The sequence below is a fragment of the Hippocampus bargibanti genome, linkage group LG01, assembly GCF_051943395.1.
Source record: "Hippocampus bargibanti isolate YZ-2025 linkage group LG01, ASM5194339v1, whole genome shotgun sequence".
NCBI classification, from domain to species: Eukaryota; Metazoa; Chordata; class Actinopteri; order Syngnathiformes; family Syngnathidae; genus Hippocampus; species Hippocampus bargibanti.
Window position 1 is genome coordinate 5,317,168 of NC_142734.1, and position 26,596 is coordinate 5,343,763.

Consider the following 26,596-nt stretch of genomic DNA (forward strand, 5'->3'; position numbering starts at 1 on the left):
TTTATTTACATATATGTTGTCATGATCACTTCCGGTTCGGTGTCACGTAAGAGAAATCGCGAGAGAGAGAGAGAGAGAGACAGAACGAGACAAATCGCAAGTGAAATCGCCAGAGAAAGGAAACGATAAAGTCTATGTCATTAAAGTTTGTCTACTTTCGGTTTACAAGGTGCACATGGTACGTTATTAATTTGTCTCGTACAATATGTCTCATCGAACATATTGTAGTAATGTCGATTGTTGTTTTAAATGTCTTTTAGTTTTCACTGTGTTCCACATTAAAGAACAAGCGACATCACTTTTTTGTTTCCTAACTGACATCAGAAAAACGTTTTATAGCATCTAAAATACCCAAAACACGCAGTATGATATTTTTATTCAAATGCAAAACACCAATAAAAATGACTTATTAAAGTGTCCAAAATCTTCAAAAAATTGAGCTATGAATTGGGCATTTTCAGAAAGTCCCGACCCCAGTTCGTGACGTCACGCCAAGACGTCTTCCATTGCTGGAGAATCAAAACAATGGCTTCAGATTTGGAGAATGTGCTTTCTTGTTACACATCCAGTTATGAATATGATTCAAATAGTTCTGAAGAGGAAAGCATACATGTTTGCAATCGATTAAATAATTTATTCCGTGCCATTTTGAGGCAACATTGGGGGGAAATGGCGACCAAGCTCTTGTGAGGAATTAAACAGCCCGTTTCCACAGGCTGATAAATTCCTTACATGGAGCTTGGTCGCCCTCGTCTTGCGGCTTTTTGGTGCAACACGAGGTTTTCAGACCAAACAAGTACAGCAAAATACATTGATGTGAACGGAAGGACTGCTACAATGTGTCCTTTTTTCGGTCAGGAGCGTTCCCTCAGTGACGTCACGTACGGACTCGTCACCAACTCAAAAACAAGACTTCCGGAATATTCAGCGCGAGTCTTAAAATGTAAAATATAGCTATATGCGGTGGAATCTTTGTAAAATACGCTCGGTCGAAGTCATTTGAAGCCATTTTACAAATTATGGACACAACTTGTCCGGAGACGTCGGTTGTCCTTTAAACGTTTTTGGACATCAGTACGAGGCGTCATCCTTGACTGGGGTAGATACACTCAGTTTGCTAAATTGAAGGTGTTTATTTTGGTGTGGGAAGGCCAGCTTGTATACAGTATCAATGCCACAAAGACTGTTATACACAATTACAAAAATCTTGAGGAAAAGTGGTGACATGTAAGTGTGTTTCCCCACATTTGAATCATGGCACTGGAACACTACCTTTTGAAAAGGGGAGCCTTACAAATCTGTTCCAAAGGGTCTGATTTGCTTCCAAAGGGTCGCGTGTAGATAAGGCGTGGGCAATATTCCACAAAATGATTCATATTACCTCATTGGCACTGCCCTACCCACTCTCGAGGACTTGCAAGAATCAAAACAAGGGCGTGGAAAGTCCTACTGGACCCTCCGCACCCTGCCCACCACCTTTTCCAGCGACTCCCCTCAGGCAGGCGCTACCGATCCATGCACACTAAGACATTTAAACAGCCTCTTCCCCCAAGCCATTAAATCTCTAAACAGTAACATAAATATAGTTGTTTAGTGCCTCTTTGCAATTTTTTAGGATGATACTAGTGCAGCGTGTTCTACCGGAGACAAATTCCTTGTGTGTACTACATAATTGGCAATAAAGATGATTCTGATTATTGTCAGTCAGTTCTAACTTGTACCTACATCAGGCGTATCAAATAGGAGCACTTGCACTAGTTCACCTGCACTTGTTTGGACTGAAACAATTGACCCCTGAGGTACTTGGTGTACCTCAGGGGTCAATTGTAAGTCCCACAGAGAACTTCACCAAAATGGAGACTTTCTTTCTGGTGTGGCAGCAATGTTTCCATAACAATTCAACAAGATGTACTGCAAATTAAATTACATCGAGGCTCTCAGAGGTTCAGAGCAATTTTGAGAAAACACTACTCACAGGCTATTCAGGTTGTGTCTGAGGGCTTCCTGGTGGGCAATGATTAGACCTCTAACATGACTTCACTTCCCTTGTGTTTCTGTGTCTTTTGTCTGTGATTTTCCTGCCAGCCATGAGAGCAGACATTGCGCAGCCACCGCCCCCGCTGCCGGTTGCCTCCGTCTGCACAGAGCGCAGCACCGAATGGAGCGCCTGTTCTCAGAGCTGCGGGGCCGGCGTCTCCACGCGAGTGTCCAACCGCAATGCGGCCTGCAAGCTGCAAATGGAAACTCGTCTTTGTAAAGTGCGACCCTGTCATGCGCATCTCCCCATAACAAACGGACACATTGTGAGTTGAAAGGATGAAGCCGTCCATCCATCCACCATCCATCCATCCAACAAAACCCCATCCATCCATCAGTACATCCATACATCCACCATCCATCCAAGAAAACCCCATCCACCATCAATTGATCAATCTATCCATAAAAATCCCATCCACCCATCCAAAATCCCCTCCAGCCATCCAACAAAACCCCATCCATCCATATGAACCCCATCCATCCACCATCCAACGAAACCCATCCATCCAAGAAAACCCCATCCACCATCCAACAAAACCCCATTCATCCATCTACCATCCATAAACCCCATCCATCTATCAAAAACCCCATCCATCAAAAGCCCATCCAAAACCCCTTCCATCCCCGATCCATCCAAAACCTATTCCATCTATCCAAAACACCTTCCATCCATCCAAAACCCTATCATGCATCCATCCATCCAACAAAACTCCCATCCATCCATCCAAAATACAATCCTTCCATCTATAAAAACCCAATCCATCCAACAAAACCCCATCCACCATTCATCTATACCCCATCCATTCATTCAAAAACCCAATTCATCCATCTTTGTGTTGTCATGTTATTTGTTATTTAGTTTTTTTTTTGTTCTTTTGACTTCAAGACGGCGCCGCGAGAGTGGCTGCCTTTTCAGCAGCTCCTGTATTTTGTTTTTCTACTTTCATTCCTTTCATAACTTTGCTGCTGTGAATTGTAAATTTCTCCACTCTGACACTAATAAAGGCAAATCCAAATCCAATCCAATCCATCCATCCATCCAAAACCTCATCCATCCAACAAAATCCCATCCATTCATTCATAAAAGCCCCATCCATCCATCCATCCATCCATCCATACATACATACATACATACATACATACATACATACATACATACATACATACATACATACATACATACATACATACATAAAAGCCCCATCCATCCATCCATACATAAATACATACATACATACATACATACATACATACATACATACATACATACATACATACATACATACATACATAAAAGCCCCATCCATCCATACATACATACATACATACATACATACATACATACATACATACATACATACATACATACATACATACATACATAAAAGCCCGATCCATCCATTGATCCATCCAAAATCCCATCCAAAACCCCTTCCATCCCTCGATCCATCCAAAACCTATTCCATCTATCCAAAACCCCTTCCATCCATCCAAAACCCTATCCATCCATAGATCCATCCATCCAACAAAACCCCCATCCATCCATCCATCCATCCATCCAAAACACCACCCTTCCATCTATAAAAACCACATCCATCCAACAAAACACCATCCACCATACATCTATACCCCATCCATTCATTCAAAAACCCAATTCATCCATCTTTGTGTTGTCATGTTATTTGTTATTTAGTTTTTTTTTGTTCTTTTGACTTCAAGACAGCACCGCGAGAGTGGCTGCCTTTTCAGCAGCTCCTGTATTTTGTTTTTCTACTTTCATTCTTTTCATAACTTTGCTGCTGTGAATTGTAAATTTCTCCACTCTGACACTAATAAAGGCAAATCCAAATCCAATCCAATCCAATCCATCCATCCATCCAAAACCTCATCCATCCAACAAAATCCCATCCATTCATCCATAAAAGCCCCATCCATCCATCCATCCATCCATCCATCCATCCATCCATACATACATACATACATACATACATACATACATACATACATACATACATACATACATACATACATACATAAAAGCCCGATCCATCCATTGATCCATCCAAAATCCCATCCAAAACCCCTTCCATCCCTCGATCCATCCAAAACCTATTCCATCTATCCAAAACCCCTTCCATCCATCCAAAACCCTATCCATCCATAGATCCATCCATCCAACAAAACCCCCATCCATCCATCCATCCATCCATCCATCCATCCATCCAAAACACCACCCTTCCATCTATAAAAACCGCATCCATCCAACAAAACACCATCCACCATTCATCTATACCCCATCCATTCATTCAAAAACCCAATTCATCCATCTTTGTGTTGTCATGTTATTTGTTATTTAGTTTTTTTTTGTTCTTTTGACTTCAAGACGGCGACGCGAGAGTGGCTGCCTTTTCAGCAGCTCCTGTATTTTGTTTTTCTACTTTCATTCTTTTCATAACTTTGCTGCTGTGAATTGTAAATTTCTCCACTCTGACACTAATAAAGGCAAATCCAAATCCAATCCAATCCATCCATCCATCCAAAACCTCATCCATCCAACAAAATCCCATCCATTCATCCATAAAAGCCCCATCCATCCATCCATCCATCCATACATACATACATACATACATACATACATACATACATACATACATACATACATACATACATACATACATACATAAAAGCCCCATCCATCCATCCATACATACATACATACATACATACATACATACATACATAAAAGCCCGATCCATCCATTGATCCATCCAAAATCCCATCCAAAACCCCTTCCATCCCTCGATCCATCCAAAACCTATTCCATCTATCCAAAACCCCTTCCATCCATCCAAAACCCTATCCATCCATAGATCCATCCATCCAACAAAACCCCCATCCATCCATCCATCCATCCAAAACACCACCCTTCCATCTATAAAAACCGCATCCATCCAACAAAACACCATCCACCATACATCGATACCCCATTCATTCATTCAAAAACCTAATTCATCCATCCAAAACCCATCCATCCATCCTAGAAAGCCCATCCACCATCCATAAAAACCCCATCCATCCAATATAATCCCATCCATTCATCCATAAAAGCCACATCGATCCATCCATCCATAAAAGCCCCATCCATCCATAAAAGCCCCATCCATCCATTCATCTATCCCAAATCCCTCCCAACGCCCTTCGATCCATCCATCCATCCAAAACCCCTTCTACCCATCCATCTATAAAAACCGCATCCATCCATCCAACAAAACACCATCCACCATATATCGATACCCCATTCATTCATTCAAAAACCCAATTCATCCATCCAAAACCCATCCATCCATCATAAACCCCATCCATCCATCCATTCAATATAATCCCATCCATTCATCAATAAAGCCCCATCCATCCATTCATCCATCCCAAATCCCTCCCAACCCCCTTCCATCCATCCATCCAAAACTCCTTCTCCCCATCCATCTATAAAAACCGCATCCATCCATACATCCAACAAAACCCCATCCATCCAAGACCCCATCCAACCATTCATTGATCCATACACCCTAAATCCCATTAATCCATCCATCCATCCATCCATCCATCCATCCATCCATCCATCCATCCACCATCCAGGTGCAGTTGTATGTTCATTGTATAATGTACATTTTGAAGCATGATTACTAATTTATCATGTGAGATGATTAAAAAAATACTATTACCACATACATCTGTACTTTTTACAATAATTTACCATCTTGACCAAATGACCCTTGAAAGGGAGACCTGGATTTGATATGACTTCCATGCTGGACTAATTTGACTGCGGTGTGTCCTTTTATGCCGTTTCAGCAACGGGAGCAGCAGGGCCAGTGCACGGTCAGCTACATGTCACCCGAGCCCGTTCGGCTGGTCCATCACGGCTGCAGCAGCACGGGCGTCTTCCGGCTGCGATACTGCGGCGGTTGCAACGACTCTCGCTGCTGCACGCCGTTCCACACCTCCACCGCCGACGTGGCCTTTCGCTGCCCCACCGGCACGCTGCGACGGCGAGCGGTCATGGTGATCCACTCGTGCGTCTGCCACAGCAAGTGCCCTTACTCGCCGTTCACCAACCCGGCTCTTTGGGGATACAGACCCTGACTGGTTGCCACGGTAACGCCAATCTTAAAACCGATTGGCTTATCTGCGGTTAGGCCTGGAAAGAGACAATGACCATTTTGTAGATCAAGAAAAAACATCTATGTACGGATGCAGTTGTATATCCTGCGAAGTATGTCCATTACTATGTCCTGCAAAGTCACAACACACATCTGCCCAGGCCTAAAATGACTAAATCTACTTCACGCTGAATTCCCTTTCATTCAAGACATTTTTCGATCGAGAACTATAACATCTACCAAGGTGTGGATTCCGAGAGAGAACATTTAAAAATGTATCGATGAAAAGGTTTCTTCAGCCGTCATCTGTACTTCTTTGAAGGGGTCGGACGTTTCGCTTCTCATCCAAGAAGCTTCGTCAGCGAACTAAAATTTGCTGGTAGCTCTGGCCCTATACAGTGATACCTTGGTTTACAAACCCCTTGGCTGACAAACTTTTCGGTTTACGAATGTTAAATAGATGAAAATTTTACCTTGGCATACGAATTTTTTTTCGTACACAGAGCTGCCTCAAAGCCCCCAACTTGTGAACAAATTCACCTTACGAACGACCGTATCCTGTTCGTATGTTGGGGAGCGTCTGTATTTTCCTTTTCAGTTTGGCCTCCCATACTAAAACGTTTTCAGATAACATGAAAAATGAGATGTGTGTACTGTATATATATTCCCCAGATAGACTTTGACCATTTCCTACTGTTCATAACACTGTACCTTCAATGTTGCACTTCAGTGTGAACAGTCATGCATATTGTGTATATTTCCAGATTCCGGTGAAGATTTTTTATTTTTCATTGTTCATTGCCATGCATTTTTAATAAAACGTGCTTATAGTTACACCATACTTGACAACACTGTCACATTTGTAATGATATGAATAGGAGTGATAAATGCTAAGTAATCCCCAGAAGAGGATTACTGACACAATATGACATTATACTGTATTCATCCGTATACTGTATTCATCAGTCATACAGTATCAGGCCATCACATCTTTGACATGTCTGTGTTAACCCAAAGTTTCCACATGTATCGTGAATAAAAATAAACATGACTTAGATAAACCTTATTTTCAGGTGTATAAGGCGCACTGTAGTATAAGGCACTTCCCCAATAAATGTGTATTTTTAAACTTTTTCCATATATAAGGCGCACCTTCATTGAATGAAAACGTTTTTCCAAATATAATACAGTGAGACCTCAACTTACGAACTTAATTGGTTCCCAGACAGAGTGTGTAAGGCAAAAAGTGTGTGTCTCAAAAAAAAAATTCCCATAGGAAACCATTAAAATGGGAATAATCCGTTCCCGGGTTTCCATAAAATATACTTTTCAACTAAATAAGCCTTAAAACTACACACAACATACCTTATTCTATGTATAATAAATGTGCTATTGTATTGTAATGAAAGAAATACACTGCATTGTATCATAAAGTCACTTTATTTGCATTTGTGATGGTCATTGATGGCTTGATGGAATAGTTGTAATAAATAGGCTTGATGGAATGGTGTTGGAGGTCGAAGGTCAAAGGGAATATCTGTTTGGAAAGAGAGGCACATTACATGAGGACTTTAACTAAAGAAATAAACTGTGCTGTAGAATAAAGTTGTATTTACTTTTTTGATGGTCGTTGATGGCTTATGGAAGGAGAGTCACCTTCCATAAGGACTGTTGGTAACTTAACCTCTGGTGCTGTTCGGTCGTGTGCTTCCGCCGAAGATCACTCCGCCAGCCGTGGTGGGTGTGTATTATGAAAATAGTGCTTATTATAAAGTTTAATTTTCATAAATTTGACGTTTGTCAGATGAAACGTTTGTAAGATAAGGTGTTTGTAAGTTGAGGTCTCACTGTATATCAATATATACATTTCTTTCAAATATAAGGCACACAGTCATAATAAGGCACTACAGTAGAGGCTGGTGTTACGCAGTACTACTACAGGGGGAAATGGTAACTGACAGTAATTGCGGCTCAATATTACTTCACATATAAGGCGCACCTGCGTATAAGGCGCATGGTCATCTTTTGAAGAAAATCAAGGCTTTTGGGTGCGCCTTATACACCGAAAAATATGCTAGTCATTTGTTTTCTTTTAGTCTTAAAGGAAAGATGGCCACATTTTTCCATCCTTTATCATTGGTGTCATGACACACAATGTCATTTTCTCACAGCAAGTTATGAAAAGTCATTCAACTCTGGATTTTAGCATGAACAGCAGATTCGAAAGTGATTTTGACTGGTACTGTATTGATTTGATATCAATGATCTTCACAATCAAAACTAAGAAACAGTGTTTTACAACTTTTATTCACCCAAGGTGCACATTTTAGATGAACAAAATGTCACAGCAATCCATCAAACAAAAATAGCACAAAACTGTAAGCATAGCGAAATCAGGACGATTTCAATTCACTCACAAATTGATTCGGTATGGAAACTGAGCTGGTTTAATTGAACACAAAGTCCATAGAAACCGTAATACATTAGTTACAATTGTGTTTTGAGCTCATATTTTCCATGTTTTTCCAGGTTCCAATATCTTAATATATATATTGATTTGTCTGTCCCTGTATGTAGCTGAAATAGATAGAATAGATCGAATAGATTCATTATTTAAAGTTAAAAAAAAACTACTTTTCATACAAAAGCACTAATCTGTATCTAATGTCTTTACTGTCTCTAGTAGGTATTATGTCTTTGTATTGGATCAATACAGATTTTGAGCTACACCAGATGAGGTGGCACAAATGTGAGTCGTGATCTTGCATTTTGGAGCATTTTCATACAGTATTTTCAAGAACTGGAATGTGAACATTGTGATGTAAGAGATGAATTAAGTTGGGTTGAATCCCTGTTTTAAATGCGTGGCTCTTCACTGCATTTGCAGTATGGCTTCTTTCTACTAAAACAATATACCAGCACAGCTCATGGATACTCTCTTCACAAAAGCAATAATTTGAATAGGACGAGTACCAAACTGCTTTTCAGGAGCTTCATAATCTATTCTCTCTTAGATTTAAAGGTCCGATGGGCCCCCACTAGATGTTTACATAGACATCTACAGAAAACGCAAGTTGATGCAACGACTAGAAAACAGAAAAGTGCAATGACCGCCATTACATCTAAACAGTGATAGGCATACCATGGCAACTTATAGGATTCTGTGCGCAGATGTGCCGCACCTCTATGCCTCATGACGTACTCTACCCAGAAAACGGCAGCATCGGTGGGCTTTATGGGCTTGTCGCGATGAAGTTGGGAAAGTTTCATCATGTTCTGCTTGTAAGGCTTCTGGGGATCGAGAATGTTCTTGAGCGAAGCGGTGAAAGATTCAACGTCGAGCGTCACCACATCCACAGACTCTGCGCAGCCACGGGCCTTCATTCGCACCATGTTGTCATGCTGGTCGAAGATGAGCGGAATCCCCAAAATCGGGACGCTGTGGTAGATGGCCTCGTATATGCCGTTTGTACCCCCGTGGGTTACAAAGACTTTGGTTTTGTGATGGCCCAGTATGTCGTTCTGAGGCAACCAGTCCACCAGTAGGGTGTTGTTCCCCAGATTGGCGGGTCTCTTCCCGATATGTCGCCATACGACTTTCTGAGGGAGCCTGGCAAAAGCAGAGGCGATAATCTCGGATAGTTCAGGTCCGAGGTCGCCCAGCATAGTCCCCAAAGTCATAACCACCACTCCGTATTCTCCAGAACTCTGCATAAAGTCCTCCAGATCCGCCGGCAGAGGCTTGGAGGGCTTCGCCTGAAACCCACCAATGTAGACCACATTAGGCATGGTTGGACGAGGCAGCTCAAGGGTAAAGTCCACCCTCATCAGCCAGATATCGGCTCCCTGCATGAGAGACATGGCGCTGACGTCACCTCCGAAATAGCGATCACACACGGCCTGGTAAGGCGGATTGGACACAAAGTGATACATGTAAATCAGAACGCTGTGATAGATGATGTTCTTGATTCTTTGGTAGAAATCCATTTTGTCCGAGTAATGGGAGTACAGGGTGGGGATGTACGACAGAGGAGACGGCGCAATGGCAAAGTGCGCCTCTCCGTTGAAAAGCCAGCGCACGTTAAAGACCGTGGGGAGGTCCAGATAGTGAGCCAGAAGGACCCCACCTGGAAAGGCCGGGTCTGTCAAACAAAGATCATATCTACTTTCTTTCAGTTCCTTGATGAGGGTCTGATTTTCAAATATGTTGACCAACATGTTGGCCACAGTCACCTGGCTCTCCCCAATAAGGCTGAAAAGGTTCTTATAAAACTCCACAAAAGCCCACAGGGAACCTCTGCGCCGCCGGATCTCGATGGACCTCTCCATGAAGGAAGCCATGTAGTTTTGGCTCTCAATGTTCTGCCAATGGTCCATCATAACGGTGATAGAAGTGTAGTAGGGAGACTTCTCAGATACGTACCAACTGGTGGAGGTTCGCAGTACCGTGATCTCGTGGCCTTGGGAGTGAAGCGCCTCCACCAGATGTTTCATGTTGAGCCAGTGGCTTCCGTCGAAAGGATAGACCAGAATTTTCCCGCCCCAACAAGAGGTGAAACATGCCAGCAGGAGTGCCAGGCTTGAATACGGTGCCATTGCTGAACGACAAACACACACACACAAATTTAATGAAAACACACAGTTTCCCCCATCATGAGTTTGCCAGTATTGTCTTTGTTTTTGTAATTTTTGTTTATCTTAGACGAGGGAGTCTATTGACTCATTACCGCAGACATCGATATCCTCATGAACAAGAGCCAAAACGGCTCCAAATAAAAAAAAAATAATTAGGCACAAGAATTTGCCTGTTAGTAAAAAGCCAATCAATGACTACCTGAGTCGAAACCTGAGAAGTACTTTTGCATCATGCTAACGTGTACCATTTTAAAATGCTTTTCGCTGTAGTGCAGTTTTCGGTTTGCAAACTTCTCCATTGAGGGACATTTAAAGGCTTTCTTGTTCTCATTCTTATTAGTTTCTGTGTTTGAGCTACCGTATTTTCCGGTGTATAAGGTGCACTGGAGTACAAAGTGCATCCCCAACGAGTGTTGTATTTTCAAACTTTTTCCACATATAAGGTGCACTGGACTATAAGGCGCACCTTCAATGAATGAAAAAAGATTTCCAAATATTACATATAAATATATACAAGCACATCACATTATAAGGCGCTACAATAGAATCTGGGGTTACGCACTACTTCTATGGGTGGAAATGGAGTCAGTGGCTGCTGACAGCATACAGTGATACCTCGGTTTACGAATCCCTTGGCTTACGAACCTTTGGGTTTATGAACGTTAAATTTATGAAAATTTTACCTTGGCATACGAACTATTTTTCGGGTTACACTCGGAGTGCCACAATGAGTGATGTGTCATTCGCGAACGAGCCCGTTCTCCTAACAAGAAAATGGCAGATGACTGTTTTTGTCCTCAATTCCCCGCCCCAGTCTTTGGTTAAAGCCACGTGATTGGTCAAGAAGGCAGCAGTGAGGGGAGGTGGTTTAAACATTAAAGAGACAGGCAGACGACAGAGAGAGACTGAGAAAATGGATAGAAAACGGTGACATTTGGACTCGTTTCAACTTTGATAGTTCAAAGGCAGACTATAGACTGCAAGGTAAAAATTCCCATCAATCAGGCCCCCCAAATAACCCGCACAAGCCATCTGTACACTTGATGCAAAAAGCTATCAACCCAGCTAAACGGAACACAATTGATGAGGAACAAGGTAAAATTATCGCAAAGAAAGCACCTAGAAGGGATCATTCCTCAAGATGATAAAAGAAGGCTTTTAATTTGATTTTAGATTTTAATGCTGATGTAAACGGCCACTCCATTCCATCAAGCCATTGACGACCATCACAAAGGTAAATAAAACGAATTTATTATACATTACAGTTTATTTCTTTAATTATAATACCATAGCACATTTATTATACATAAAATAAGGTATATTTTGTGTAGTTTTAAGGCTTAGAAAATTATGTTTTATGGGGACCTGGGAATGGATTATTCTCATTTTAATGGTTTCCTATGGGAAATCAATTTTTGGGATACACACTTTTCGCCTTACACACTAACACACACACGAACCAATTAAGTTCGTAAGCCAAGGTATCACTGTAGTTGCGAGATCTGTTATGGCTCATTATTACTTCACATAGAAGGTGCACCTGCGTATAAGGTGCAGGGTCATCTTTTGAAGAAAATCAATGTGTTTTGGGTGTGCCTTATACACCGGAATATACTGTATTTATTGGTGCATTATTTGGTAAAATGAACTTTTTGGTTTATTCCAAAATCTACTGTCAACAGAAGTTCCAAATTCCAGAGTAAGCAAACCAGTATATTCAGACAACCACTCTTGAGATATTATAACCATCTGTAAATTGTAAGATTTGTCCTGTCTACCTAATATGTTTATCTATCCATTTCTTTTTCATTTGCTTGACCCCCACAGGGGTCGTGGGGCGTGCTGGAGCCTATCCCAGCTGTATTCGGGCAGGAGGTGAAGTACACCTTGGACTGGGTGACCATCGCAGGCCACAGAGACAAACAACGATTCACAGGTAGATGAACGTTTACTGGTGTAGTGTTCCATTAACCTGCCGCGCATGTTTTTGGAATGTGGTAGGAAACCGGAATACCTGTAGAAAACCCAAGCAGCCACGGGAAGAACATGCAATTTCCACAGAGCAAGGACATAGCCGTAATCAAAGCTAAACAGTCGACTACTGTTCCGCCCCCTACCCAATGCAGTCAAACAAATTCACAAAAGGATGTAAAACCGCTTCTCACTGATGATAAAAGTAGTGCTTGCCTACCAATGATGAAACAAATCCAACAGACTTGCAAGATTCGCTCCTCAGATTACCGTGGCTGCCGTTTTCGTGTACCACTTGTGCTGAAACCGCGTTCCGAGTCAATGTGTAACTGCTCCAATGTCCCGCTTGTTTGTCCCGACCCTCCAGAAATCACTGGTTTAGATTTTCTGCATGAAGTCCTCGCTAACAAAACAACACATGGCTTTCATTATCTTCATCTCATCGGGATACCGTGAAAGGACATTCCAAATAAAATTTTGCACGAATATCTACAGAGTTATTGTATGAAAATCTTCAACTTACATAGGGAACATTTGAGTTGTTGAGGGTTTAAAGGTAAACAGATGCTATCTTCACTGTTTGTACCGTAGTTCTAGATAATCACTCAGATACAAAGGGCGACTTATCGAAGAGCAAAAGATATGTTGAACACATGATAGCAGATATGGGCAATTCGCAGATCGCAGGCAATATATTGTGCATTTAACATGCTGGCATTCTTATAATGCATCTGGTTAGGAGAGCCGCAGTCCTGTTTGATGAAAAACTGCAGGTAATTCCATTAATAAAGGTGCGGAATGGTCAACTGTAATCAGTACATATAGACAAGCATTCTGGTGAAATGTACATCCTTGACAAAGAGCTTGTTTTTTTTTTCTCCGAAAGCTGTCCACTAAAATCACAAATGATGTAATTAGTGACTACTAACGATGAAAGAAATCCAACGTTTTGGGAGTGAAGCAGAATCTCACCTGAGGTCTTGCCACCAATCCAGGAGAGATGTCTTATCACTGAACTCTTGTGCTGGTGGCTTGGTCCAAATGAAAGTACAGTGAGACCTCAACTTACAAACACCTTATCTTACAAACTTTTCGTCTTACAAATGTCAAATTTATGAAAATTAAACCTTATAATAAGCACTATTTTCATAATACACACCCACCACGGCTGGCGGAGTGATCTTCGGCGGAAGCACACGACCGAACAGCACCAGAGCTTAAGTTACCAACAGTCCTTATGGAAGGTGACTCTCCTTCCATAAGCCATCAACGACCATCAAAAAGGTAAATAAAACTTTATTTTACAGCACAGTTTATTTCTTTAATTACAGTCGTCATGTAAGGCGCCTCTCTTTCCAAACAGCAATTCCCTTTGACCTTCGACCTCCAACGCCATTCCATCAAGCCATAAATGACCATCACAAATGTAAATAAAGTGACTTTATGATACAATGCAATGTATTTCTTTCATTACAATACAATAGCACATTTATTATACATAGAATAAGGTATATTGTGTGTAGTTTTAAGGCTTATTTAGTTGAAAAGTAAATTTTATGGAAACCCGGGAACGGATTATTCCCATTTTAATGGTTTGCTATGGGAAATACCTAAACAGAAGCACTGAACTAAATTATTGATGGTGATGGAGGTGTAATGACGCTGCGTCCCAGATAGGTACCAGCTAGTGGTGCTTTGCAGCACTGTGATTTCAGGGCCTTGAGAATGAAGCATTTCACCACAAATTTCATGTTTGTCCATGCAGTGGCTTTATTCGGAGTGATAGAATAGAATCATTCACGCCCCAAAAGGACTGATGTGGAGTTCAGGAGTTCACAGTACAGAGGTTGTAAGTTCAAGACCTCATCCGGCCTCCCTGTGTGGAGTTCTCTGTGCATGTTCTCCCCGGCCCCGCGTGGGTTTTCTCCGGGTGCTCCGGTTTCCTCCCACATTCCAAAAACAAGCATGGCAGGCTAATTGAACACTCCACATTGTCCCTAGGTGTGAGTGTGAGTGAGAATGGTTCTTTCTGTGTGCCCTGCGGTTGGCTGGCAACCAATTCAGGGTGTCCCCCGCCTAGTGCCGGAAAACATCTGGAATGTGCTCTTTTTTTTTGGAGATACACCCTCTGCATTCTGATTTTGTGTGTGTGTGTTATGAACTCCAGTCCTGGCAAACATTAAAGGACATCCACCACTGCGCTTGGTGTCATATGTCCATGTGTCATGAAAAACGGGCTGCGGCGGGTGGAGGTTTGCAAGCAAATAACTTGGCCACGATGGGCTTGATGTATTTAAAAAGAGCATCATTTCTTCTGTTCCAAGCTGCATGAAATCATCTGGTGGACGTACGCGATGGAGCTTCCGCAGCTAGAACACACAGTGAGACGCAGAAGGTGTGACAGCAGCACAGGTGAGCTGCAGACAGCCCCGTCCCATTTGTGCTTTTGTGGTGTGATTAGTGTTTGGGTTCAATTGGTGGAATCATAGTTCTCATGTTGAGGGTTTGAATCTCGCCTCTGGAATTCACGCGTGGTGGTTTCTCAGATACTCTGGTTTCCTCCCGAAACGTGCTTGTTATGGTTATTGAAGACTTGAAATTGGCAATAACAAGCCTTCCGGACTTCTCTGGCACACTCAGGGAACTGAACAAATCCTGTTGAAGGTCTAACCTCCAAATTAAAGTCTGACACTACAATAACACTGTTTTGTCACTTTATTTAGCTAAATGTTACTTTGCCGTTACCCTCAAAAAAGTACAAAATAGTCTGAATGTGAATTCTGAGTAAGCCGTCAAAGGAACAAACAAAGCGTGGTGAAATTGTCATGACGGCGCTTTGCTTTGTTTTGAAGGCCCAATTTTGGACAGGATGTTATGCTGGTGTTTGCGCAATAGTCAATGTTGCCAAACTGGTTTCTGTTTAACTCGACTTGTTCACACGAGTAAAAATCTAATAATTTGTGATCGACTGGTTGGGCACCCCTCATGTATTTGTGTGATATATTTTTTGTCGCCATGGGAAATAGTGAAGTGATTCTGTTTTCCGTACTTAATTTCGATCGTCATATTCATGGATACACTTGTATTATTATTTTTTTTAATGGGCAACCACTCCCGTTATTTACACAACTTCTATCTTATTCGTAATGATTTTTTAGAAACAGTGCCTTGATTATTTGTATTTATTGTAAGTCACTTTTTTATCAGCCATAAAAAATACATAAATAAATAAACAAATCAATGAATTAATAATAAATAAATAAATAAATAAACCAAGGATTACGTAAAAATTCAATGCAGCGTAAGAACCCTTAGACTCTCTTCTTTCATCAGAAAAAAAAGTTTATTTTGAACTTACTTGGCTCTAATATTATCTGCATTAAAAGTGAGCGGGGCTGTACAAAAGACAAATACATCCTCCTCGTGGAAAGAAAAAAAAAACATTCCCAGAGGTTTGACCAGTGCTTTATCACCCCCTGCCCCACACCAAAAAAAAAAAAAAACACTGAAAAAATTCCGGAATAGCGCTCCACGTCATATTTTCAATTCCCGAATAGATTCGGGAATGGCAGTGAATGAGTTAATTTGTGAAAAAAAGGCTTGGAGCATTTTGCAACTTCCATGGATGATGACATGACTTAACAAAGCTATACATAGAGACAGGTCAAAAGTCATTTGTTTTTAAAAATACTTTAATGATTGAGATCCTGTTGTGCGATACAATGTTTTTAATGAGATATGGTACAGTTTGAGAAATATTGCAGTGAGGGACATAAGGCACCAGATAGAAAGAGGGCTTTTTTATGCCACCGTGAACACATTGATTTGTTTCACGCTGAATGCATGTTGCGTCTTCGTCATCCTGCATCTCTTGCATATTGTCAGGGATCCAGACAGTGTTGGTGCCATGCCAACCAGACTAGACTGAGCTGAGTCTCATTAGGCTCTGTCACTGACACAGCCTTTTCAACATTTTGCTCGTGCGGCATAATCCATTGATAATCAAACAGCCTGGAGGCCGACAGGCTCCCCCGATACTACGCATACACAAACGAACCACCCGGGTAGGTTGGCGGCACAAATGTCTGCAGGCCGCCTTATAAATGACCGACACGTATTCATGTTAATCACCTTGCGGAACAGCCGAATCACGACTGGGTAAGAGACAAACACAACGTTTTTTTCATCTTGGAGATTTCTCAATTTATTAACTGGGACTTTGCAATTTGATGGAAAAAAAAACATCACTGTTTTTTTCAATCAGTCATTTTGAATTGACTGTAGTATTTAATGAATATAATGTATTATATGGTGATGGGTCTCAACAGTAATTTGGTGTACATGAAACCACCCGTTGATTTATTATTGATTATTACGTGTAGAAGGCATTTTGTGCTGCAATTTTCCATGCAAGAAAGGAGGTAAAATGAATAAATGTTAATGGATTAATGTTTTTGTTGATTCATCTCAACTGAGAGAGTAACAGTTTTGCATCTTGAAGTGTTAGATTCAGCCTGGATTGGTAGTGGAATCGATTATCACATGTGTTTTGAATGTGGGAGGAAACCAGAGTACCTAAATAATACCCACAAAAGGACAGCAAACATAAGCAAACATGCAAAGTCAACCTGCGAAGGCAGGAGCAAAGACTGGAACGTCAAGGCTCATATTAACCTACTGCCAGTAAATACAGTAAAGTCTCATTATATCGATATTCAAGGGAGTCCGAAAAAATATCGATATAACCGGGACTATCGATATATCCGACCCTGTTTGCATGTAATTTTCTCCGTGCGTGCATAGAAATAGTATCGATATAACCGGGACTATCGATATATCCGATATCGATATAACGAGACTTTACTGTATAACACAATACATATGGATTTCTATAGCGCTTTAACAACAGTTGAAGCTGTAACAAAGTGCTTAACATGGAGTTATATCATACAGGAAAAAAAAGCAGTGATTCAATTGTGTATTCGAGTCACACATGTTGACTAAGTATATAACAGCATGAAACTTTTAAATATGATAACTTCTTATTCTCCATCAAGACGTTATTTAAAGATTTGAAGACAGATAATAAGATCTTGAAAAGAACTCTAAAATGTGTAGGGAGCCAGTAAAGGGATGCCAAAATAGGAGTTATGTGCTCCCTCTTACGAGTACCAGTCAAGAGGGGCGTAACAGCATTCATTCACAATCACCAAACTCCACAATTGAACCTGGTACCGCTGCACTGTGAAATCAATGTGCTAACCCACAAAGTAAACCGTGTCACTGAATTGTTCTGGATTGCTGTCTATCCCTGAGAATCGTCCAGAAGAGACCTCAGAGTGTACCCAATGAGAAAAATATCAATTATATATTTTTATTTATCCTACATCATGCTTGCGAGGGCACCAATTGTGTTTTTGTGCCTCCGTGTCAAGCATCAGTGCCGCAGCTCTGCAACTCTCCTACACTCATCGTCATGGTGGGCCTGCCAGCCAGAGGGAAGACTTACATCTCCAAAAAACTCACCCGCTACCTCAACTGGATTGGGGTTCCCACAAAAGGTTGGTTTTGCAGCCTCAAACAAAATAGCGAGGCAGGTTTGCGCTTTTGCTTATTGTTGTTCATTCCCACCAGCGTTCAACGTAGGCCAATACCGCCGCCAGGCCGTCAAAACCTATGAGAACTTTGAGTTCTTTAAACCGGACAATGAAGAGGCCATGAGGATCCGCAAGTACGTAAGGAATGACAGCTCAAAATGACTTGATGACACATTGAAGCAGAGTCACAGCTGCGCCTTGTTTTGCAGGGCGTGCGCGGCAGCCGCCCTCAGAGATGTTGCTACCTACTTCACAAATGACCAAGGCCACGTCGCGGTGAGTCGGACCAACATTCAAACTTTCACATACTCTACTAAAGCGTACTTGTGCACACCATCCATCCATCTCGCCATTATCTACCGCTTATCCGAGGTCAGGTCGCGGGAGAGCAGCTTCAATAGGGAAGCCGAGACTTCCCTCTCCCTCGCCCCTTCTTCCAGCTCTTCCTGGAGGATCACGAGGTGTTCCCAGGCCAGCTAGGTGACATAGTCTCTCCAGATTGTCCTGGGTCGTTTGGTCTTCTGTCAGTGGGGCATGACCCAAACACCTCCCCATGGAGGCATCCAGGAGGAGTCCTAACTAGATGCCCGAGCCACCTCATCTGGCTCTTTTCTATGTGGATGAGAAGCGGTCTGACTCTGAGCCCCTCCCAGAGTACCTAGCTTCTCACCTTATCTCTAAGGGAGAGCCTGGACACTGGAAGAAGCTCATTTCGTCCGCTTGTATCCGGGATCTCGTTCTTTCGGTCACAACCCATAACTCGTGACCATAGATGAGGGTTGGGACGTAGATCGACCAGTAAATTGAGAGCAGCACCTTTTTGCTCATCTCCTTCTTCACCACGACAGTTCGGTACAAAGTCCGCAACTCATGCACACACACTACTGATGTTTTTCCAATCATTTTCACAATTATCACTGGTATTGAAAGCCTTGACATCAAATGTGCCTTGCACAGGTTTTTGATGCCACCAACACCACAAGGGAGAGAAGAGCAATCATACTCAGCTTTGCCAAAGAGCGAGGCTACAAGGCAAGTGCAAGTGGAATGCTAAAAAGGATATACCGTCATACTGTGCTGCATCATGCATGCGCGCATGCATATTCCAACACGTTGTCTTTTAAAAGTGTTTGTGTCCAGGTTTTCTTTGTGGAGTCAATCTGTGACGACCCAGAAATAATTGCAGAGAATGTTAAGGTCAGAACTCCTCATCAATTGTCCGCTATTCACAAAAGAGAAGACCCCGCTGTCTCATACTCAAGTTTTCTTGCTTCATTTTGTTCTGTCGTTTAGAAAAAGTAAACATCAAGCAAAAATAGATCGTGCTTCTTTGGGAAGCTGACTAAAATGTTGTTTTGTATACTTTTGGTAACGGTGCATTTTAGGTTATTCGTTCTCCAAAAGTTAAACATGTCAGAGAACGCTTTGTAAGCAGAGTCTGCAACCTCCGGTGCCTTCTATTAAATGTCCAAAACGCACATTCTTCGCAGCAAGTGAAATTCGGAAGTCCGGATTACGTGAATCGTAGCATGGAGGAAGCCATGGAAGACTTTGTGCAGCGCATTGAGTGCTACAAATCTAGCTACATGCAGATAGACGACGAAAAAGACAGGTACTGAGTCAGGATACAGAATATTCACAAACAAATTTGCATCTCTCAAGTTTGTTTTCATGAAACAGAAAGCTCTCCTACATCAAGATCTATGAAGTGGGTAACAGATACCTGGTCAATCGGGTCCAGGACCATATCCAAAGCAGGATCGTCTATTACTTGATGAACATCCACGTTGCACCAAGGTCGATTTACCTAAGCCGCCATGGGGAGAGCCAACTCAATCTTCTTGGTCGCATCGGTGGAGATTCTTCTTTGTCTACCAGAGGATATGAAGTGAGTGCAGTGCACCAAAAGACCCGAAGGATGGATGGATTAAGACTCGTGCTTGGTTCAGACGATGAGATTTTAGCCCCATTCTTGACCCCCTTTACTCTCTTGAACCATTGACCAAATGACCAAAATCCTTGTACTGTATCCAAAATAGTTCTCCTTCCTGGTACTATGGCACAGGTGTCAAAGTCAAGGTCTGGTGGTCAAGTCTGGTCCACCACATCGTTTTATGCGGCCCGCGAAAGCAAATCAAATTCCATGATGCTTGCTAAGGTCCAAAATTTCAAATGGTCCCATGTAAACCACAATAACAATCATTATTTTTTACTTCAAATTTGAAAACCAGTAATTCATTAATTTGCTGTGCGCTTTATATAGTATATGTGGAGCGGATTAAACATTATAATGGCTTCTCCAAATTTATAACAGCCCTTAAGAGGAAACCGTAACTGGGACTCAGTAGGTTTGAACAAATAAAATAATGAAACTTGGCTAAGGATTCCTGCCTGCCTGATCATTTGACAAGCTCAATTCCTTGTCTATAGTACGCTGCTGCTTTGAAGACTTTCATCCAGAGTCAGAAAATTCAGGACTTGAGGGTATGGACCAGTCACATGAAGAGAACCATCGAAACTGCACACACGCTGGGCGTCCAGCATGAGCAGTGGAACGCTCTCAATGAGATCGATGCAGTAAGTTCCATTCTGATTAAACAAAACTATGCTTTTGATCCTATGGAAAGTAATTGTAATATCTCTGGCTTGCGTCAAATACAATTTCAGTTTCAGGACTTGAAGAAATTTACAAATTTACACAGGTTAATGGGTCTATACTAGGTTTGATAAGGAGATTGACAGTTACTGACTGTCATACCGGAAATATCATTTCCAACTCGCATTCACAAACTTTGTGCATCATTCGCTTATAAATAACTCAAATATACCAAAGCAGTCAATAATGACCTCTAAAACGGGTCAAAATGATGACAGTGGGAACAATAACGGGCTTCAAATCTTATCAGCCTTTGATGTCAGATGTTGGTTTCTACAATGTAGGTTCAAGAACAAAAACTAAACACAATCACGGGAAGAATATTGTTTCAGTCAAAATTTCCTCAGTCTAATTGTCTTTTTGTACTTTTCTGACTTCCCTGAGGGTGTGTGCGAGGAGTTCACATATGAAGAGATTCAGGAGCATTACCCTGAAGAGTTTGCATTGAGGGATCAGGACAAGTTTCGTTATCGTTATCCAAAGGGCGAGGTAAGTCCTCCACCTCTGTGGACTTCATTCTTCTGTGCAAGTGCCTCATTTGGAAATACAGGTAACATCCGATTTACAGACTTCCGTTCTGACCAAACGGTCGTAAGTCAAAATGGTTGTGAGTCGAAATCCATTCAAAATGTTGAATAGAGACCCTGAGGCTAAATGACTTGCAAACTCCTCCCTCTGGTGCCATCACACGGTGGATTGCTATGCGAGAGAGAGATGCTGGCTGCCTGGCCAAAATTGTTGGACGCGTTGCGGTGCCAGGCATAGAATTACAATTTTTAAAAAAAGGGTCTGGAGGTCATCGTCGTAAATACGGGGTGGTCGTAAGTCTGATGTTACCTGTACATTCAGTTTACTTGGAAATGGGAAGATGCAATTTGGTTGAATTAGTGAGGACTACTGAAATGACTGTCAATGTTTGTAGACCTTTTCAGACAGTTTTACTTTAATAACAGGTAAGGTGTGAAAACAGAGTCAAAATGGATGTGGGATCAATTCCATGATCAGGACTAAGTTGTATGCATCGTGTTTCTTCATTTCGCTTCACGTTCGGTTGGTCTTTTAATAAGTGAGGAGTGCTTGACGTGCCCTGTGACAACTTGCAACAAAAAAAAACTTCGATTAGCTCCAGAACACTACGCTGTATTTTTAAAAAAACACAATAAAATTCAAATAGACTACTTTGCCGTGGGAGCTTCTTTCCCAAATTTCAAAGGGATTTTTTTCTCTTCCCACTACGAAGCAATGTCTTCATTGTGTGTTCTTTTATTATAAAGTATTGATTATTTTTGGGTTCAAACAAATATTTTTCACGTCAAGAAATGTTCTGTTACGTGGCTAATGGCATCGATGAAAAGGTTTCTTCAGCCGTCATCTGAAATTCTTTGAAGGTCGGACGTTTCGCTCCTCATATGAAAAGCTTTGTCGGAAAACTAAAATTGTGCTGGTAGTTCACTGACGAAGCTTTTCAGAAGAGGCGCGAAACGTCCGACACCTTCAAAGAAGTACAGATGACGACTGAAGAAACCTTTGCATCGATGGACCACTCCTATATAACTGAGAGCTTACACAGACGTGGCTAATGGCAGTTTCTCCTTTGGATCTTTCAGCTCAGTTCTAGGTGACATTGCCTTGACAGAGTAGAGACAAGTTGACTGACATCTGGTTCTCTATGTGGCAGTCCTATGAAGACTTGGTCCATCGCCTGGAGCCTGTCATCATGGAGCTGGAGAGGCAGGAGAATGTTCTGGTCATCTGCCACCAAGCAGTCATGCGCTGTCTCATGGCCTACTTTTTGGACAAGCCTGCAGGTACCAAGACTCATCTCGTTCTCTGGTGGTCCTATTCCTTCATAATCCGTCGGCCTCCTTTTGCTTCTCTCCAAAGACGAGCTTCCCTATCTTAAATGCCCTCTCCACACGGTGCTCAAACTCACACCGATAGCTTATGGTAAGTGTTTGCTGTTGGAAAGTGCAGTTCCTCTGTCATGATATCCCGGTGTGCTTCTCGGTTGTAGGGTGCAAAGTCGAGTCATTTTACCTCAATATCGAGGCTGTCAACACGCATAGAGACAAGCCGATGGTAAGAACAAACAAAAAGCTGTCAAACAAAACACTGTGTCCAAGAAATGGCTTCATATGGGTGTCTGTTTGTTTGGATGTGTTTGATGTGAATCTCCACCTTCATCACGTGTGTTTTGTCAGTTTCTCGCTTGTTAGGATTGTGTTTTGATTGTTTGTCTCTCTGTGACCGCTTATCAGACACTTTGTTTCTTTTCTTTTTTAAATTGCCCTTTAACTTTCTGGAATTCAGTGATTACTATGAGCATGGATTCAAGATTCTACATTTGTTGAAAATACCCAGCAGACATGGCCAATTCAGTGTAATAAATACATGTACAAAATTTCAAAGGCAATACTTTAGTACCTAGTTTTGATTGATTTGATCATAAAATGAGGTGTAATTCTGTGGTATCTTTGTAGCACAAACTTACTTACTTACTATAGAGCAGGGGTGTCAAAGTCATTTTTTGCCGCGGGCCACATTGTAGTTATGGTTTCCTCTCGAGGGCCGTTATGAATTTGGGGTACCCATTAGAATGTTTAAATCCCTTCAAATATTACATATAGAGCACACAGCAAATTAATGAATAACTCGTTTTCAAATCTGAAGTCAAGAATAATGACTTTTATTGTGGTTGACATCCAAAAATATGAAATTTTGGCTCAGATTTTAGCAATTATCATGGAATTTAACAAGTTTGATTTGCTTTCGCGGGCCGAAAAAATTGATATGCTGGGCCGGATTTGGCCCGCGGGCCTTGACTTTGACACCTGTGCTATAGAGGTTCTGACAGGGCACCTCAAGCATTCTACACATCTTAAAAATACAAACCGGAGTCAACATGAAGCAAGGACAAAGTTCCTGTTGCTTACGAACAGGTTAAATATTCATAGAATCAGATAGTATGTGAGTGAACACACTAAATATTAACTTATTTGCTGCCATTTCCGAATGTATTCGGGAAATGAAAAGTGTGACATGGAGCGCGATTCTTGAATTTGTTTGGATTTTTGTTTTTCTTGCTAGGGGTGTTGATAAAGCGCCGGTCAGACCCCTGGCAATGTTTTTCCCTTCCACGACGGTGTAGCATTTGCCTTTTGTCCGTGATAATGCTTCGTTCCAGCTTCAGCTGTTGTTAAAGCGCTATATAAATCAATATGTATGTATTGTATTTTGTACAGCCGCCCACGTTTCAAGCTCAGATAACTCAAAACCCATATAATTTAGGAATTAACTTTGTTCAGATGAAAAAAGATAGTCTAAGGTTTCTTACGCTGCATTGAATGTTTATGTAGTCCTGAAACTCAATATTCTGTGGGGCCCGCAATTTGAGTGAAAATGACAAAAACCCTGTTACTAAGTGGATGCATATTTGCACATTGTCTGGCAGTGAATGAGTTAATCCTAGATCAGATATGGAAGTAATTGTAACCAATGCCATACACCTGGATGTTTTTGTTTTTGCTTTAGTCCCATTTTAAATCAAGCCTCGTACTAGCCTCATTCTAGCTGGTGCTAAGCTAGTTTGTTTCTTTGGCTTCTTGCTTGGACACCGTGAGAGGCCAACAGCAAAGTAATCATGAAGCTATTGATACACTGCCTAAATGGGCTTTATTGACTGGCTGCTTACATATTGAATTTTAAGTACAACCGACGTCTCCGGACAAGTTGTGTCCATAATTTGTAAAATGGCTTCAAATGACTTCTACTGAGGGTATTTTAATAACATTCCACCATATATAGCTATATTTTACGTTTTAAGACTCGCTCTGAATATTCAGGAAGTCTTTTTTTGAGTTGGTGACGAGTCCGTACGTGACGTCACTAAAGGAACGCCCCTAACCGAAAAAAAGACACATTGTAGCAGTCCTTCCATCACGTCAATGTATTTTGTTGTACATGTTTGGTCTGAAAACCGTGTTGGACCCTAAAGCCGCCAGAAGAGGGCGTCCAAGCTCCATATAAGGAATTTATCAGCCTGTGGAAACAAAGGTGGTCACAGGAGGTCGCCATTTTGTGCCTCTTTTCTGGTGATCGATTTCCCCCCCAATGTTGCCCCAAAATGGCACGGAATAAATTCATTAATCGATTGCAAACATGTATGCTTTCCTCTTCAGAACTATTTGAATCATATTCATAACTGGATGTGTAACAAGAAAGCATATTCTCCGAATCTGAAGCCATTGTTTTGATTCTCCAGCAATGCTAGACGTCTTGGCGTGACGTCACCAACTGGGGGCGGGACTTTCTGAAAATGCCCAATTCACAGCTCAATTTTTTTGCAGATTTTGGACACTTTAAGTCATTTTTATTGGTGTTTTGCATTTGACTAAAAATATCATACTGCGTGTTTTGAGTATTTTAGATGCTATCAAAGTTTTTCTGATGTCAGTTAAGAAACAAAAAAGTGACGTCGGTTGTCCTTTAAGGCTCATTAACCGGCATAATATGCTCATACATTTGCAACTACTGACCGCAGTGTGTACTCAGCTTTCACGCATGTGCACTCCCCACATAGACACATCACATAGTGTGATACATGAGCGACATCCAAACATTCCTCTCTGATGACAAGATGTTATGACTGGTTCTGACTCAAATTGGAGAATTATGATTGAGCGTTCGTTCTCAACAGCTAATTCCCAATGCAATTAGAGTCAGCAGAGAATCGTGCAAAGCCCAATTTCACATTGATGTTGAAATCACATTGCCTATGTTGATGTTGTAGAATGTGGACATCAACAGGAACCCAGAGGAAGCGCTGCAAACGGCTCCTGATCACATTTGAACAATGTGCCATGCAAATGGCAAAGACGTATCTCGGACCTCTTCGTGGAATCCACACGGCAGTTGCGTTGGCCTTCGAGCCTCCTGTGTCAAGCTGCTTGAAGCGCTCTACAATGAAGAGTAGCAGATGGGAGGTTGATCGGGTGACTGCATTTTTTACATGACATGAACGCATGTCGTTTGAAGGGCAAATGTGATCTCGCAGGGATTACTTCGTGTGTGACCCCCAAGGCATATCCAAAGCCGGTTTGAAACCAAAAGAGGCACAAGGAATATTGCAGTCGGCATGACGTTCACCGAGAAGAACATTGACAAAATAAAATGAGACAAATCAATTTGTTCACTCAAAGCACAGTTGCAATGTTTTTACGAGTGACATGTCAAGTGATGGACTCACCCCTGAGCCAAACATGTTTTGTACTAGTCATCCCATGGTGGGGTCTCATGACCTAGTGTGACTGAGCCAATGTTAATCATTTTTGTCAATAAAGTAAGACACCACCTATTTTTCTTTGCCTGGAGAACCCATCCTCATTATTTGTACCTAAACCTTCCAATAGAGTTTGATAAAATGTATTGTTTTTGTAGGCTCACAAAAGGAAATCATGTCTGTCAACTATCATTTCCCAGGTCCTTTGATGTGTATCAAAATGTTTGACTTTCACACTTATTAATAAATAACACAGAGATGT

General features: G+C 41.6%; 2 protein-coding genes and 1 pseudogene across 8 annotated transcripts in view; 2 read left to right on the forward strand and 1 right to left on the reverse strand.

Moving 5' to 3' along the window:
* ccn5 (cellular communication network factor 5) overlaps positions 1 to 7,036 on the forward strand; it is a 29,145-nt gene extending 22,109 nt beyond the window's left edge. For all 4 annotated transcript variants that reach the window (XM_088991908.1, XM_088991923.1, XM_088991898.1 and 1 more), the window contains 2 exons: positions 2,086 to 2,303; positions 5,890 to 7,036. In XM_088991908.1, coding sequence (XP_088848034.1) covers positions 2,086 to 2,303; positions 5,890 to 6,180 — 509 coding nt within the window. In that variant the 3' untranslated portion in view covers positions 6,181 to 7,036. The remainder of the gene's footprint in view (positions 1 to 2,085; positions 2,304 to 5,889) is intronic.
* A 1,257-nt stretch (positions 7,037 to 8,293) lies between these two features.
* On the reverse strand, positions 8,294 to 13,260 carry LOC148902841 (UDP-glucuronosyltransferase 2B20 pseudogene; annotated as a pseudogene). 2 transcript variants are annotated; one of them, XR_016114430.1, is made up of 2 exons: positions 13,074 to 13,260; positions 8,294 to 10,795 (listed from the first exon to the last, which is right to left on the reverse strand). The product of XR_016114430.1 is annotated as a UDP-glucuronosyltransferase 2B20 pseudogene, transcript variant X2 (transcript). The 2 variants fall into 2 exon arrangements; XR_016114428.1 differs by having other exon boundaries at positions 13,024 to 13,259.
* Positions 13,261 to 14,986: 1,726 nt separating this feature from the next.
* LOC148902842 (6-phosphofructo-2-kinase/fructose-2,6-bisphosphatase-like) lies at positions 14,987 to 26,411 on the forward strand. Of its 2 annotated transcripts, none has more exons than XM_088991853.1 (14): positions 14,987 to 15,215; positions 18,239 to 18,364; positions 18,438 to 18,534; positions 18,610 to 18,676; positions 19,358 to 19,432; positions 19,541 to 19,597; positions 19,891 to 20,012; positions 20,081 to 20,288; positions 20,831 to 20,977; positions 21,441 to 21,545; positions 22,735 to 22,864; positions 22,941 to 23,003; positions 23,071 to 23,135; positions 25,846 to 26,411. In XM_088991853.1, the coding sequence occupies exons 1-14, from the start codon at positions 15,158 to 15,160 to the stop codon at positions 25,903 to 25,905; spliced, it is 1,380 nt and encodes a 459-aa protein (XP_088847979.1). In that variant the 5' UTR covers positions 14,987 to 15,157; the 3' UTR covers positions 25,906 to 26,411. The 2 variants fall into 2 exon arrangements, with proteins under 2 accessions (XP_088847979.1, XP_088847988.1); XM_088991862.1 differs by lacking the exon at positions 25,846 to 26,411 and adding an exon at positions 24,144 to 24,603.
* Positions 26,412 to 26,596: the final 185 nt, after the last annotated feature.